This window comes from Macrobrachium nipponense, chromosome 26 (genome assembly GCF_015104395.2).
Source record: "Macrobrachium nipponense isolate FS-2020 chromosome 26, ASM1510439v2, whole genome shotgun sequence".
Lineage (NCBI taxonomy): Eukaryota > Metazoa > Arthropoda > Malacostraca > Decapoda > Palaemonidae > Macrobrachium > Macrobrachium nipponense.
The window spans coordinates 39,164,523-39,181,506 of record NC_087215.1 but is presented as its reverse complement, the minus strand read 5'-3'; the positions used below and the strand labels follow the sequence as shown (position 1 = coordinate 39,181,506).

The 16,984-nt window shown below is 36.4% G+C and overlaps 1 protein-coding gene across 42 annotated transcripts in view; it reads left to right on the top strand.

The window, feature by feature from the left end:
- LOC135200192 (ankyrin-2-like) overlaps positions 1–16,984 on the top strand; it is a 702,328-nt gene that overhangs the window by 627,661 nt on the left and 57,683 nt on the right. Inside the window, exon 37 of one of the 42 annotated variants that reach the window (XM_064228611.1) lies at positions 13,988–14,053. The exons of the other annotated variants lie outside the window; for them this stretch is intronic. Coding sequence (XP_064084681.1) covers positions 13,988–14,053 — 66 coding nt within the window. The remainder of the gene's footprint in view (positions 1–13,987; positions 14,054–16,984) is intronic. 42 annotated transcript variants of the gene reach the window in all.

Below are 16,984 nucleotides of genomic sequence, written 5' to 3'. Positions count from 1 at the left end.
TTTTTGTGTGAAAATACCATAAAACCTGAGTATAGAGAACTAGAAGATCACACAAATATTGGAAATACTGATATGGTTCTATCACCAGAACCCTCACAAGAAACTGGAAGACACTTGATGGTTTCTTCTAGTTCTGTATACAGGGAGAAAGATGATTTTGATATGTGTCACAAGGAATCTAGTAAGCCCTTAGAGACCCTCATTGAAGAAGATGAGATGGAAGATGATGAAATTCACTTGGATAAATATAAGTTTAATACCTCACATGCTACCCCAGTTCAAGAGGCTGTAAATAGCGGTGACCTGTATGGTGATATATCAAAAGTCTTTTCTGGTGATAATTTGCAAGGTACAAGTAAAACGAAAGCTACGCTTGTTTCAGTTGTAAATAAGGAGTCTGAATACCCATATATGAATGTAAAGACTCCACAGCCTTCCAGTCTACCAAAGATGAGCTGTTCTTTGGTGGAAGATGCAAAAGCTAAATTCAAAGGCCAAACACTTGAAGAAAAAGATAGATATAATAATGCTGAACATTTGGAATTGAACATTAAACAGAGTGTTAAAATAGGAACTGAAACCTTACATCAGGTTTATCTTCTAGAAGATATTGAGGACACACAGGAAGTTAAGGAATTCTCAGTATCATCCCCTAATTATGTTACATTGACAACTTCAGTCTATCAACCCGAGTATCTAAAGAAAATCAAAATTAGTCATAAGATATTAGGAAGCCCTTTTTCCCGCAAATTCAGTCAAAATCATGATGTTATTGGCAAAACTGAGGTAGTCTGTACAGGATCTATTGCCCAAGATATGGATTTTGTACATGTAACAGAAACTGCATCCTATGTAAATGATATGGAAATTGAAGATAATTTTGATATTGCATCCAAAATACATCCTGAAATTATGAAACCTGAGACAGTTTCATGCCTTATTCATTCAAACTCTGAATTAGATACTGCTATAGCAGTTGCTATTCAAAGCAAGCCACTGTGTCCTCAATATGATCAAATCAGAGCTCAGATACCAATGGAAGGATTAAAGGCAGATGAACTCATTGCAGTGAATGTTCCTTTTGAAAAAGGTCACTCACTGGCTCATCCAGATTTTCAAACTGCTACTATTTCTGAAGAAAGAATTAATCTTCCAATTACAATAGAAAAAGCAGTGCAAAGTCAAGAAATTAAGATACCTATTTGCAAAGCAGAAGCCATGTTGGTTTCAAGCAATATAACTACTGGAGAAGCTCAAAAGTTCATTGACACAGGTTGTGATATCAGTGACTTTGGTGTTGTAGAAGTCAAGCGTGTTACAATTCACCATCCAAATGATATAGAAAAAGCTGCCCAGATTCAAGAGACAAAGGAATACATTGAAAAAACTGGAGGCTTGAGTCTTCCACACATTAAGGCAGAGAAAGTCTTGCCAAATGTTCATGAATCACTTGTGGTTGCTTCTTGCTTGGCACCCCCTGTTTCACATAAGTATGATGTTGCAAAAGTATTAAAGCCCCAGGAAATCCATGAAGAAGTTGATAAAATTGATGAATTGGTATTACCTTATGTTAATGATGACCATAGCTGCCTAACTACTTGTGATGACTTTGATGTGGCTTGCATTAAGGAAATCACAACGTCTCATGCCCACAATATTGCAAAACCAGTTGAAATTCAGGCTGAAAAGGTTGAGGAAGTTACTGAAGAAAAACATCATAAGTGTAGTAAAGAAGAATATATGAAAGTTCACAGTGACTCTGATTTACATGAATTTTGTGAAATTTTAGTTAGCAAACCAGAAATGTCTACTTGTAATTCATTATATATGGGCAGGCATTGTGTGGCCAATGAAAAATACGAGATTAGTAAAGACTTACCTTTGCCTGTTGTCCCCAGGGAAAAGGCAGGAATCAACCTGCACCAGCAGAAAACATCAGATTTAGACATAGCTGTAATTAGTAAGGGAGATGTTATTCACTGTTGTGATATACAAAGAACATTACACTCTCATTTATTTACAGAAAATCTAGAAAGCAAAGCCAAAACCTCATTTGACAAGCAACAAAGAAAAGCAGAATTATCAGTTCATAAGGACCCTGATTGTTTCAAATTTGCCGTTGTAAACACTAAGAGAATTCATCAGCCAAATGAAACTCAGAGGAACATACAAGCTCAGACTATCAAAGAAGAGATTGGTACAACGGAAGAAATTATTTTACCTAAACCCCAGTTACAGAAAGCCAAGTTAACTGAGCATGGGAAGTCCCATGATTTTAGTGTTGCTGCAACTACAAAGGATAAAGTTACCCATTCATATGAAACTGAGAGAATTGCTCAGAGTCAGGTAGCAAAAGAAGAATTAGTTACAGTTGGAAGCTTGACAATTCCAGTCATTAAGGTACAAAATGGTAAGGCAACAGAACATAAAGCATCCGGTGAATTTATAAGAGCTCTCGTGAAATCACATGAAGTTTATCCACCTCATGAAATAATACGAATTGCACAACCTCTAATGGTTAGAGAGAAAATGGATGCAGTTGATGACATTTCTTTACCAGAAGTCTATACTGAAAATTTGAAACCCAGTGTCCATAAGGAAGGCAAAGACTTCATATTTCCTACTGTCAGAGAGGTCAGTGTTTGTCAGCCTTACGAAACTCAAAGAATTGGAAAGCTTCAAGTTGCCCAGGAAGACATGGGGATTACTGAGGATTTGGCTGTATCAGATGTCAGGTTGGAGAGAGCAATAGAGACAGATCACAAAGGACCCAACAAATTTGATCGTGCATTATTAAGAGAGAGTAAAGTTGGTAAGATTTATGACATTCAAAGATGTGTACAACCCCAGATTTCTGTGGAAAATCTGGAGAGAACTTGTGACTTGATTATACCTAGTGTTGCTCAAGAAAATATACAACTAACAGATCAAAAAGTATTCAGTGAGCTTAATGTTGCTATTAGTAGAAAAGATGTAGTGAGTCAGGCTTATGAAACTCAGAAAATTGTGCAACCACAGGTTGCTGAGGAAGAAATTGGGATAATTGAGGAAGTCATTTTACCTTATTTCTCTCATGAAAAGGCTGTAACAGCTTTTCATCCTCAATCCAAAGAGACTGCAGTTGCTTTATCAAAGAAAAATGAAGTTAATCAACCTTATGAAAGTCAAAGAATGGCACAGCCTCAGGTCACCACCGAAGATACATACACAGCCAGGAGACTTGTTTTACAAAATTTTCCATGTGAGAAGGCATTATCTACCAGTCATCCAGAATTTTGTGATCATGACACTGCTTTTATTGGAATGACTCTAGTTCATAAGCCTTATGAAATACAACATATTATACAACCCCAGATTGCTGATGAAAGATCAGAAGCAGCTGAAAACCTGACCTTACCAGATTTCCAACTGGAAAGAGCAGTGCCTCTTGATCATACACAGTGTATAGATTTTAGTGTTGCTTTATCAGAAAAGGCTCAAGTCAGTCATCCTTGTGAAACAGAGAGGGTTGTGCAACCTCAGATTGCCTGGGAAGAGTGTAGAACAACTGAAGATACAGTTTTACCGAGTGTTGAGTTGGAAAAGGCACAGATAGTTCACCACAAAAAACCCAAGGACTGCGGCGTTCTAGCTAAAAAGGGTAAAGTTATTCAACAATATCATACTGAAAGAACTATGCTGCTGCAGACAGTACCAGAACAGTTAGGAATGATAGAAGATATGACTGTAACAGATGTCAAGATGGAAAACGCAGTTGTTCTGGATCATAAAAAATCCAGTGATTTTGGTGTAGCTGTTATTAGAAAGGATAAAGTTAGCCTCCCACATGAAACTCAAAAAGTTGTGTATCCACGGATGACATCGGAGGAAGTGGAAACAGCTGAAAAGATTCTCTTACACAATGTTCCTGAGGAAAAAGCAGTTTCTTCTCGCCACAATTTAACGGACTTTGATATTGCTGTGGCTAAAAAGGATAAAGTTATTCAGCCTTACCAGATTGAACGAACAGTTCATCCACAGACTGCATATGAGGAGATGGAAGTGATTGAAAACATGGTCTCAGCAGATGTTAAGTTGGAAAAAGGAGTTTATATAGATCATAAGGAATTCAGGGATTCCATAGTAGCTAAAGTGGAAAAGGATGGGGTTAGTAATCCATATGACATTCAAAGGGTTGTGCAGCCTCATATTACTACAGAAGGTGTCGAAATGACTAGAACCATTGCCTCGCCAGAATTTAAATTTGAGAAAGCAATAACTTCCAGACACAGTGAATTCAAAGATTCTGGCAGTGTTTCAGTTAGAAAGGATGAATCCAGCAAACCGTATGAAATTCACAGAAGAGTGGAGCCTAAGGTTGACATTAAAGACTTGGAAACTACAGGAGTAGTAGGTTTATCTGATACAAAATTTGAAATGGCAATGGCGTCTGAACACAAAGACTCCAGAGATTTTGGTTTTGCCTTAGATACAAAAGTAAAAGTTATTCAAGCATTTGAAACTTCACAAAATGTACAGCCTCAATATGCCACAGCAGACATGATGACAACTAAAGAAATAGTTTTACCAGATGTCCATAAAGAAAAAGCAACCACCTCTGAGCATGTAGACCATAAAGATTTTGGAATTACACTATCAAGAAAGGAAAAAATTAGCCAGCCATTTGAAACTCAGAGAGTTGCACAGTTGCAGGTGGCTGAAGAAAAGATGTTAACAACAACAGACATCACTTTACAGAGTACCTTGTGTGAAAAAGTAACATCTAGTGCTTATACGGATTCCAAAGACTTGGGTACTGCTCTACTAAGAAAGGATGACATCCATCACCCACATAGAGCTGTGCAGCTTCAGCTTACAACAGAGGAAATGGGATCAGTCAGTAACTTAATTGAACCAGTTCTCCAGTTAGCAGAAGCAATGACTGCTGATCATAAAGAATCAGAAGATTATGACATTGCTTTATTAAATGAGAGTAAAGTATACCATCCTTATGAAACTTTACGAAATGTCCAAGCCCAGACTGCCCAAGAAGATATTGGAACAACTGAAGAATTGACTCTTCCTGAAGTTAAGCATGAAAAGGCTGTGACTGTTGATCAGCAGGAATCCAAAATTTTTGATGCAGTTGATGTAAGAAAAATCTTTCAAACTCAGAGAACTGCAGAGTATCAAATTTCTATGGAAAAAGGCGAGGCTGTTGAAGATGTTACTTTATCAGATATTCAATTTGAAAATGCATTCAGATATATACAGACAGATTCCAAAGAACTAAACTTTAGTGTGCCCAAAAGGGAAAATGTTGGTCAACCTCCTGAAATTCTCCAGCTTGCTAAACCTATAGTTGCAATAGAAGAAATTAGTACAACAGGAGACTTAACCCTGCCTGGCGTCCAGTTTGAAAAAGGAGTGAAAACTAATCATGAGGAATCTGATGAATATGGTATTGCTGTGCTTGGTACAGAAACTGTTAATCAGCCTTATGAAACCTGGAGAATTGCGTTGCCTAAGTTTATCCCTGAAGGGATGAGTGTAACAGAATTGCCTTTACAAGATGTGCAGTTTGATAAATCAGTTCCTTCAGATCATGATTCTCGAGAAGCTCGCTCTGAAAAGGCATTGAGTACTGATCACCAAGAATGCAAAGATTTTGATGTTGCTGTAATAAAAAAAGAAATGGTGAAAGAAATGTTTAATGCACATACAAAAACAGAGTCACATTTTGTCACTAAGGAGGTAAGCACAAGTAAAGATAAAGTTCTACCAAATATCCCATATAAACATTTATCATGTGATCGCCATGATCCCAGAGACCTTGATGTAGCTGTTGCTAGAAAGGATAAAGTTAATGAACCTTATGAGACCAAGAGAATTGTGCAGCCATGCATTATTACTGAGGAGATGAGAACAACAAGTAACATTACTTTACCAGATGTTGAATTAGATCAGGGTAAGAGTGAGATTCACATGGATTCTGGAGATTTGGACATTGCAACAGTAAGGCAAGTTGATGTGGCACAATCTTGTGAAATAGAGAGATATATACAACAAGCACCAGCTACTGAATGCATTGAGACAGCCAGCAACATGGTAGATTTCCCACATGCACAGCCTGAAAAAGGAGTGACAGTTGACCATTATGAATACCAAGAATTTGGTGATACTTCTGTCAGAGTGGATAAAGCTCAAACAGTAGTGCTGCCTCAAACTACAGCAGGTGAAGTAAACACAACTAAGGATATGGCTTTACCCATTATCCATCATGAAAGAGGAGTGAAATCCGAGTGTTTAGAGACTAAAGACTTGGATGTAGCCATTGTTTGTAAAGATCAAGTGAGCGAGCTTCATGAAACTCAGAGTGTGTTACAGCCTCGGGTACCCCCAGAGGAGGTAATTACTGGTGGAGAGGCAGCCTTCCAAGTTGTCAAGCACGAAAAAGGAAGGTCTGTTGGCCATGGGGAATCTCAAGATTTTTGTGTTGCTGAAGTAGGAAATGATGCTCTTAGTATTTTGTCTGACAGTGAGAGGGAGAGAGATCAAGTTGAATACAAAGTTCTTCCTTGTGTCCATCTGGAACAAGTGTTGACAACTAAATATGAAGAGTTTAAAGACTTTTCCACAACAGTGCCTGAAAAAGATCAAGCAGGTTATTCTCTTGAAACTCAGAGCGCAATTCAGTCTCTAATCATTTCAACAGAAAGTGATGGCAAAATAGAGGAATTTGCTCCTCCCACTCATGTGTATGAAAAATGTTTGGAGACTACACACCAAGGGGAAGAACTATTAGGTTTTAAAGCTAGCACACAATTATTAGGTTTTGATGTTAGTACAGTATTTACAGAGACACTTAATGTAGAGGGTGGTACTAATAGAACTGCACCTACTCGGGAAATTAAGTTATGCGGAGTTGAATCTCACCTGAAGGAAGGAGTTACCAGTGTGTGGTCACTTAACTCTGAAGAAAATAGGCTAGCCACAGATGTAGTTAGTGATGAAAACAACATTTCTAAGAACTTGATTAGGGAGGAACATGATTTGTATGAAAGCATTGGAGATGTAGATCAATGCCCTATTACCAAGGGCATGGACCTAAACATTTGTGAGTCTGAAGAAGAGCTTCCAACAATACTTAATAAGCAAATGGAAGAATTGGTTAAGGATGAGGAAGATACCAAAGAGAACAGAATACTGATGTCTGGTCTTTATGACAAAGAAAGTGCAGCAAGGGCTAAAGTTCTCTCTAAACCCATGTTTTCTGGAAGTTGTGATAAACCTGAGGGGGATAGTTCAGAGTCATTTGTAGCTGCCAGCGATACAGAGAAAATAGTAATACTTGATAGGGTTTCTGATGAGCTAAGGCACATGATAAGTAATTTAGAATATAATTTAGCCACTGGTATAAGTAAAAATATTAAAATCACCCCTATTCTTGCAAGATTGGAACAACTGGAGCAAGAAGTAGCCACTATTGCCAAAAGTTCTGAAACTGTTGAATCCAGTATCCCTTTTAAATATGATGTTATTAAGAATGATAGTGTAGTATCTTATTCACAGACTGAACTATTAGAGAAGGGAGCTGAATCATCCTGTGAACCCAGAAATTTAGAAGACACTACACACATCACCACGATGCCAGTTGTTGTGGGAAAAGAGCCTGCCAATCTAACTCTTCCTGGAGGACCTAGTCCTACAGGGGAAACAAATGGAGTAGATGTTCCAGAAGCATTAACAGATGTTGAAGATTTACTAAGTGATGGAGATCAATCACCATTAGTGAAAAGGAAAGTAAATCTTATAGTGCCACAAAAGGATACTGGTGCCATTACTGATACAGAAGATATGGATTTATCTGGAGAAGAAGATGAGTACATTCAGGATAAAAAAGATTTACCTACTATTCAAGATCTTGGTCTTCTGCCAGAACCAACCAGAGAGCTGGTTAATTTAACAGAAGGATTTTTGAGGCAGCCTAGCCCTCTTCTTTCTGGATCTGAATCTGATGTAGAAGATGTTGAGGGAAGGCATAAGAAAAATCTCAAGAAGATGGAAACTTTAACAGAAAGTGAGACACTAGCTGGTGAACCTCAAATTCCAGGTGACACTGAACCTGAAGGTTTAACTGATGAAGAAAATGTTGATGCATCAGGGGATGAAATTGAAGAAGCAACAGAAGCTGCTGAAGATAGCCTTCCAGAACATTATTTAGATCAAGGTGATGGCATTTCAAACAAAGAGAAAATAAATGCATGTGTTCCAAAACCCAAAGTTTTTCATTCTCATTATGAAGAATCAAGTGATGAGGAGCAGTACCACAAGCAGAAACCAAAACGGAAAACCAAAGGAGGTTTAAAAGTGGAAGTTAATGAAGAAGGCACAACTGATGTTGAAGATCTAGTTGTCAGTGACAAGGGAGGTGATACTACTACCAAAAAAGAGAAGACTACATGTGCCAAAATAGAAACCAAAGATAAACCAAGAAAGAAAAAGCAAGTGTGTCGTAAAGTTGTAAAAAAGCCTGTGATTAGCAAAAATCTAATGACTCCAACAGGAGATGCAGAGGGATTGACTGATGTGGAAATTTTAACAGGAGATGATGAGGATGAAATAGAAGAGGATGAATCATATTTGGCAATCCCTGGGGATGGTGATGATGCCCTAACTGATTGTGAGGATGTGGAAGCTTCTGATACAGAAGATGTGGAGACATTTATTGCCAAACCAATACAGAAACTTGAACCAGCTACCCTTCCACCTCCTCATGCTGAAAAGATCAAAATTAGTGAGACTGAAGAAGAGGGCCATGTAACTGGGGATGATACTGATGAGGAAGGATTTGAACTTGAAGACAAAGTTGATGAAAAACCTCTAATTCCTAGGAAGAAAGTTTCTTATGAGCCTATTGTAACTGTTGAAAAGGAAACCCTGGAAGTTGAGGAACCATGTGAACCTGCACTAACAGATACAGAAGACTTTGATATGGATGACAAAGAGGAGGAAGAGATCTTCACAGATTTTGCAAGTCGCATTCCTGAAGAAGGGGAAATTTATACACTCAAAGAAATGGAGGGCCACTTGGGTCATATAACTAAAACTGAAATGATAAAGGATGTTGACGCAGAGCTAAAACAGAAGATTAAAGATGCTGAAAAAGAGGGATTATCTCTTCAAGAGGCTCTCAATGATGATACACACACAGATGTAGAGGACCTAGATGAGGATGAAAAACCAAGCAAGCCTAAAGCTAAGCAAAGAAAAGAGAATGAGACTGATGAAGAAAGTGTTACTGAATCTGATATAGAAGAAGAAATACCCAAACCAACCAAGCAGGGGAAAAGGAAAGGACGTCGCCTACCTCTTGCTCCACAGATTTCAGAGGTTCGTTTTATTGAAACTGAGCAAGGACCATTAAGCATCATTATCACACCTGATACACTTGAAAACAAGCCTGAAAGAATATTGAAAGATCAGGTAGCAAATGTGGTCTTTTTAGAAAAGGATGAGATGGAGTGTACTACTGATGTTGAAGACTTGGGTCTTTCAGATGAAGAAGGTGGCTTTAAACATGATCTTAAAGCCCCTGATTCTTCACACGAACCTACCACAGACACTGAAGACCTAGACATTGATCCTTCAGACTTAGACAGACCTCTTAGTCCTTTACCTCCCAATGTTGAAAGAAATTTGTTCTCAAGTCCAAAGCGAGAACTTATCCAAATAAAGGAAGACAAATATGGTGTTCCTCAAGTAACAATCAGAAAACTTGAGAAAGATGAACTATTAGTTTCAGATCTTGAAGATGCAGGACTTACAGACACAGAGGATATTGAGGTGACAGAAGGTGAAGCTTTGAGAATTGTAGGTGTAACAGAAGATGATACATCAGATTTTGAGCTTCCAGACAGTGGGAAAGTTGAAGTGTCAAGCAAAGTCCTTCAGAAGGAAGTGTTGCAAGTTGAACCAGATGAAGAAGGAGGCAGCACTGATATAGAGGAATTACCCATGACTAGAAAACAGCGACGCAAACCTAAGACCCAGTCTAAACTGATTGCCAAAGTACAAGAAGACAGTCATACAGATGTTGAACTTTTAAGTGACCAAGATGATAAAATTAATTTAAAAATTCGCACTGAGACCCCTGATGCCCATACTGACATGGAAGATATTGAAACTTCAGAAACTGAAGAACTGGATATACCAAGTCATGAAAATGCAGCAACCCCAGATATTATTACAAATTCTGCTATCAGGAAAGTGGTGACATTGAAAGAAGGTCCTGATGGTACGGTTCAAACAGAAGAATCTGAAGTAGCCCCACCACGGAAGAATTTGCTTCATGTTGAAGATGAACTTGAAGGTGTAACAGATGTTGAAGACATGGAGGCATCTGGAGCTGAAGATGAAGATCTTGTCCTGAAGCATCCTCCAGTCGAACTTCCAGAGTATGATGGTTCTAATGTTAACATCTCAGAGAAATCAAATCTTCCTAAATCTAGTAATGAAGCTAAACATATAAAAGACAATCTTCTTCTGCCAGAAGATAACTACAATAATCTCACGGATGTAGAGTCCCTCAGTGAAGGGGAAGGTAACAGGTGTGCATCTAACACCAATTTATTGTCCAGTCAGCAACTAACATATGCTGTAGAGAACTGTACAGTAGCAGAGCTTTCATATTATTTACCAACTACTGACCCTAAACTCTGTGTACATCCAGGGGTTTCATTAGAGAGTGATCCTTATTGTGGTGAGTTGACCAGCCCTTTAGTTGTAGAAGCGGAGCTAGAACAGGTTTATTATCATGCACCTAAAGAGGATGCTCACAAAAGTGAGGTGGAATTAGAAGCATCTGATGGCTGTGTGGTAAGAAAAAGGCAAGTAGTAGCATCTATGTGTCAAGCAAGAGAAATACGTAGGTTTTGGTCCCTAGATCGAAATTCCCCTCTCAATCAAGCAGAAATAAATGCATTTGCTGCACCAACAATTCACAAGAAAGGTTTTAAAACTATATTGTACTTAGAACAACCAAATTTACTTGACACTATCAGCATAAGTGATACACTGTGTGATTCTGGTTATTTTAGAAATGAGAGAATTTTAGACTTTGATTCTTCAAGCATAGATTCTTTTGATGACCATTTTAGTTACAGGGATTCAGATATTGTCACAGTTGTTGACCAGTTTAACCAGGAAAGAGGCAGTAGTTTTGACGACCTTCCAAGCCCTCACCTTAGTAGTATTAGTAGCACAGGGATAGTTGATTCATTGTGTTCAGGGAAGTCATTCAGCTCAGACCATCAGTGTTCAGGTTCACCACAGTCTCCATTGTTACTCAGTTCATATAGTAAATGCAGCAGTGAGGATTTCAAGAAAGAATCAGAACTGACTTTGTCACTGAGTGGAATCTCTGCTTTAAGTTGCAGCCCTGATGTGAGTTTACTTCAGGAGGCAGAGTTGTCTTCACTGGATGTTGAAGCTGACAAAAAAAATCTAGGAGAAATAAACCTTGTCAGTAAAGATAATGATAGAGCACAAAGTTTGAAACCAACAGACACATTTTGTATTTCCTCAGGATTATGTAAGGTAGATAAATCGCAAAGCCCAGGCAGTGCAGAAGAATCAGAATTTAGTCCCGTTATTGCTCATCCTGTATCTGAAATATTAAGAGGTCTTGCTGTTGAATGTCATGAAGGATTTACTACAGAATGTGTCCATGAATATGCCTCTAAGAATGATGAGATTTTAGCTAAAGAAACTACTGAAAATACTCAACTGGAAAATTCTAATAGCTATAAAACAGATTGCGTTAAGGGTTTTGCAACAGAATACATTGAGAATCCACCAACGGAATTAGTGGATGAATTGGTTCCAGAATACAAAGAGATAGAGGCTGCTTTATGCATAAGAAATTCACCTACAGGCTTTGTACAGAGATCCATTACTGAATGGATAGTAGGGCAAAATATTGGTCAGGAGGATAAGAAGCCAGATCTTGATGGTTGTATGGAACCCTCTAAAACTTTCAGTCAATTACCAGCTTTGCATTACGATGACCATGTGGGTTTAGGGAACTCAAAAGATAGAACTACAGAATCTGTCAATGAGCATACACTACTTTGGCTCAAGAGCCCTCAAGAGTTATATCAAATGAATGTAAATGCATATAGTGAGGCAGAATCTGATTTCAGTGCAGACTACAAAACTGAACTGAGACAGTTGAATTCTTCTTCAAACATAGATTCTTCAATTAGGGTTTCAGGACTTTCGTCAAACATAGATTCTTCAGTTAGGGTTTCAGGACTTTCAAGTGAGTATTCCCACATACCATTTGAAGATTCTGGAGTTCATGAATATTATTTATCAGGGAGTTTCACAAGTTCTGATAAGTTGAATAAAACAAATAAAACAGGGTATGAGAGTGACCATATTAGTCTTGCAGACAGTGTCTTAAGTCTTGACAATCCATTAGACAGAGACTTAGTGGATGTAGAAGGCAATGCATTGACTTACATTTCTGCACAATTTTCATCAGCATCACAAGTACCTAAGCAATATATCGAGGGAGAAAAAAACTTAAAGAAACAGTCAGAAGGTAAAACTTTAGATCCTGTAGCTGTGGTTCCTCTCACCTGGCGTCACACATTGCCTCGAACAATTAGTCAGGTAAAGTCAGAAAAAGCAAATGGTACTGGGAAAATTTTAGGAAATATTGCTAAGGACTTTGAAGAAATATCCAAAGATTTTACGGGGGTAAAAGGCTTAATTGATCAATGGGAAGTAATTGTAAAAGAAGAGCAAATGAGGTCTCTTCCATCATCACCAGCTGTAGGAAGGAAGATATTACCACCATTTGATGGGACTGGGAGTAAGAAAGCTAATGCTGGGAACCTTGATGAGCTAAGAAATGTGGCTGAAGATAGTCATACTACAGATTTTGTACAGACAACTTTAATCTCAAAAAGTAAAGATGTTGATAGTTTTGATGGAGGGGGAGGTAATGTTATTGAAGAAGTAGCTAGTGTTTGTGACATCATTCAAAAGTTCGAAGGAAGGGTAGGTCGTTTAGGAAAAATGAATTCCCATAGACAAAGACTACGTCGCAGGTCACAGTCCCCTACTAGCCGAAGTCCTTCTCATCATCGAAGGGTAGCAACGGTGAAGCCACTATGTGAGCCCCAGTTACAGGTGGAAAGCAGTTCACCATTACAGGAAGGGCAAATTCAACAGCATCATCAGGAACAGGGGCAAGAATTATTGGAACATACTGTATCAGCTGGGTTTGTTCCTCGGGTTGTGGAATCTCTGTCAGTTACCAAATGTTCCAATGATATATGGGAAGAGAGTCCACCCCAAGCAAGTGTCTCGAACCCAGAAGGTGAATTGTATTTTTTCCTGTTGTTGCGAATGGCCTTTAGGAACTTCGGAGCTGCATATAGTTTTGATGAGAATAGAATTGGGAGAAGTGTGTGCACTGCCAGTTCGAATGACACATAGATACAAAGCAACAGGGAAAATAAAACAGTATTTGCAATATGGGGCGTATTTGGTTTAGATTGTAGCCATTAAGATTGTCATGGGATCTTAAATCTTCATTAGATTAGTTTTCAGTCTCAGAATATCACTTTTTGATGTAGTTGTAGGAGAATTTACAAAGCTGCTTCATGGTTAGATCCTGCGAGTAAGTCAATCCTGCCAGATTCATTGAATAGTAGTGCTTATGCTTTGTGTATGTTTTGTAAATGTTAGAATAGACTTCCTGTAGAAAGAATAGTTAGTACACTGTATAAAGTTTCATATTTATTTTGTATGTTTTATTATTGTCTTGTCATAATATGATTAACACCTCTATATATTCTTTAAATACATCATTTTATATTTTTAGGAATTTTATGGTATTTTACTTTAAAACTCTTGGTAAGTTAACCGTTTTCACATTTTAGTCTTTATACTTTCACACAACTTTTTCTCTCTATTGTCTTTTCCTCTCTGTCAGCTCCTAGTATTTTTGGTAAACGACCAATACAATCATTCTTCTACAAAGGTTTTTTCCATCCAGCAGGTAATTTAAGAATTGGGTCTTGAGCTTTGAACAGATAGATGAATAGCTTATACTTATATAATTTTTTTATTATGATGATACTTTAATTCAGTGATTTAAAGCATGACTTAGCTTGCTTTTTCTCGTGTTTAATGAGAAATGTATTTCCTGTTGAAAGAATGCTCTTAGTTTTGTTCCCTTACAAGATTTTAGCAAACAACAACTCTTCTACTCTGAATGGTTCATAAATTCTCAAAATTAAGTTGGAAAAGTTTTATTTAATTTTATTATAATTTCTGTCAGTTTGAGAAGAAAAAGTAAGAAGAATCCAGTAATGGTGTGCTACATTTTCCTTTAATTTTGTTTTTCAATAAACAATGACACTACACACACACACACACACACACACACACACACACACACACACACACACACACACACACACACACACACACACACACACATATATATATATATATATATATATATATATATAATATATATATATATACATACACATACATACATACATGTGTACATATACATACAGTAAACCAACTGGATTTGCGGGCTCACAATTTGCGGACGCGTATATATGGAGCATATATACGCGTTTTGTGAAAAATGAGCCTATTTGCAGTATTTTTCACTGAGAAAATGTTCATTAATCACTGTATTTTCATGTAATTTAAATGACTAAATGCACTTTTTGTAATAAAACCACTAAAATATTCAGGTATAAGCATTTTTAAAAGGGTTTCAAGTATGTGTGGATTTTAGCTATTAGTGGGGGTGTGGTACACATCCCCCCCAAATCCAGCGAGTTTACTGTATACTATGCACTATATATTATATATATATATAAATAAAAGTAATGCCACAGAAGAAAAATAAAAAGACGAGAAATACCGAGATCTTTCGGTCTACACAACCTTTTACTCAAGTAAAGGGTCGTGTAGGCCGAAGGATCTCGGCATTTCTTGTCTTTTAATTTTTCCTCCTCCGTGGCATTACCTTTATTTATACGTAGCATCATGTTTTATATATTTCGTGATCAATTTATTCTTATATATATATATATATATATATATATATATATATATATATATATATATACATATATATATATATGCGTGTGTGTGTGTGTGTGAGTGGGTGTGTGTGTGTGTGTGTGTGTTTGTACATAACTAGTCCCCAGTTATTGGTAGGCATTCCATTCCCGGTGCCTTGACGATAACCAAAAATCAGCGTTGATAGTGTCGACCCTCGATCTGCACAGGTAACTGACGATCGACGCTGGTAAATGCGGATTGGTGCATATCAGCACCAAAAATTCAGTTATCGTTGCTAGACAAGCACCATAAAACTGGATAGCTGTAACTGAGGCCACTGGTAACCGGGGAATGCCTGCATATCTGTATATACATATACTATATATATATAGATGAAATATCTTCATGTACTTCACAATGAAAACAAAGGAGAAACCAGGAGAAAAAGGAAGCAAGATTTCTTAATTTGTCGCAACAGTTTTGCCTTCCATCAGGCCTTTTCTGGGGAACTTAATTGACTAATCATTTTAAGAAATACATACACCAGACATATTTTTCCCCTGGTTTTTCGTTTGTTTTCATTGTGGAGTACATACAGGTGTGTGTATATATATATATATATAATATTATATAATATATATAATATTTTATATATATATATATATATAATATATATGTGTGTGTGTGTGTGTGTGTGTATATATATATATCTAATTATAATATATATTAGTTATAGATAATATAATATATATATATATAATATATATATATATGTATATATATATATATATATATATTATATATATATATATATAGATATATATACATACACACACACACACACACACATATATATATATATATATATATATATATATATATATATATATATATATATATATATATATATCTTAAATAACATTCTAGATCAAATTTACCTTACATTATTATCTTATTACTCTATTAATCTTTGAGATTACTTATTATGTATTATTGATATATAATTTCAAAGTCCCTTAAACATTAGTACACTTAAATATATATATATATATATATATATATATATATATATATATATATATATATATATATATATATATATATATATATATATACACTACATACATACATACATACTTCTACCCTTCCAGCCAAACCAGAGAGAGAGAGAGATAGAGAGAGCTTTTCTCTTTAATTTCTCAGGAATGTTAATCTATTTCTCTTTACTAGCAACTGACAACAACAAAATTTATGTTTGATTTACTAGCATTTTAAAACATCATGAACACACAAACAGTATGCATATGTATTGATACCAATTGTTTAAAAAGACTTTTCCTGATATATATATAATATATATATATATATATATATATATATATATATATATATCTATATATATTATATATATATATATATATATATATATATATATGAATAACTTGATCACGAAGTATATAAAACGTGATGCTATGTATAAATAAAGGTTTTTTGCCACAAAGGAAAAAATGAAAAAGCGAGGTAGCCAAGTACTTTCGGTCCTGTTCGGACCCTTTACTGAGGCAAACTGATTTTACAGAGAACAACATACTAGTCAAAAGAAAGCTTAATATACAAACTGACACTACAAGATTAGCAAGCAATAAGGGCGATTTTCACTCTACAGAAAGGAGGAACCGCCTGAGGGTATCCCCACCTTGAAGGATACACGCAGTAAACAAGTGATTCTCCCAGAAAACAGTACATTTTGAAAAAACACGGGAGCATATACAATTTAATATCATGAACTTTTACACAAATTTTTGGGGGGGAAAATTTCTGTGGATAAAAAGACTGGGAATTGCTCTTTCTTTGTTTAATCTTAATATTTGAAAATTAGTTATTTGGTAAATTATTTGTT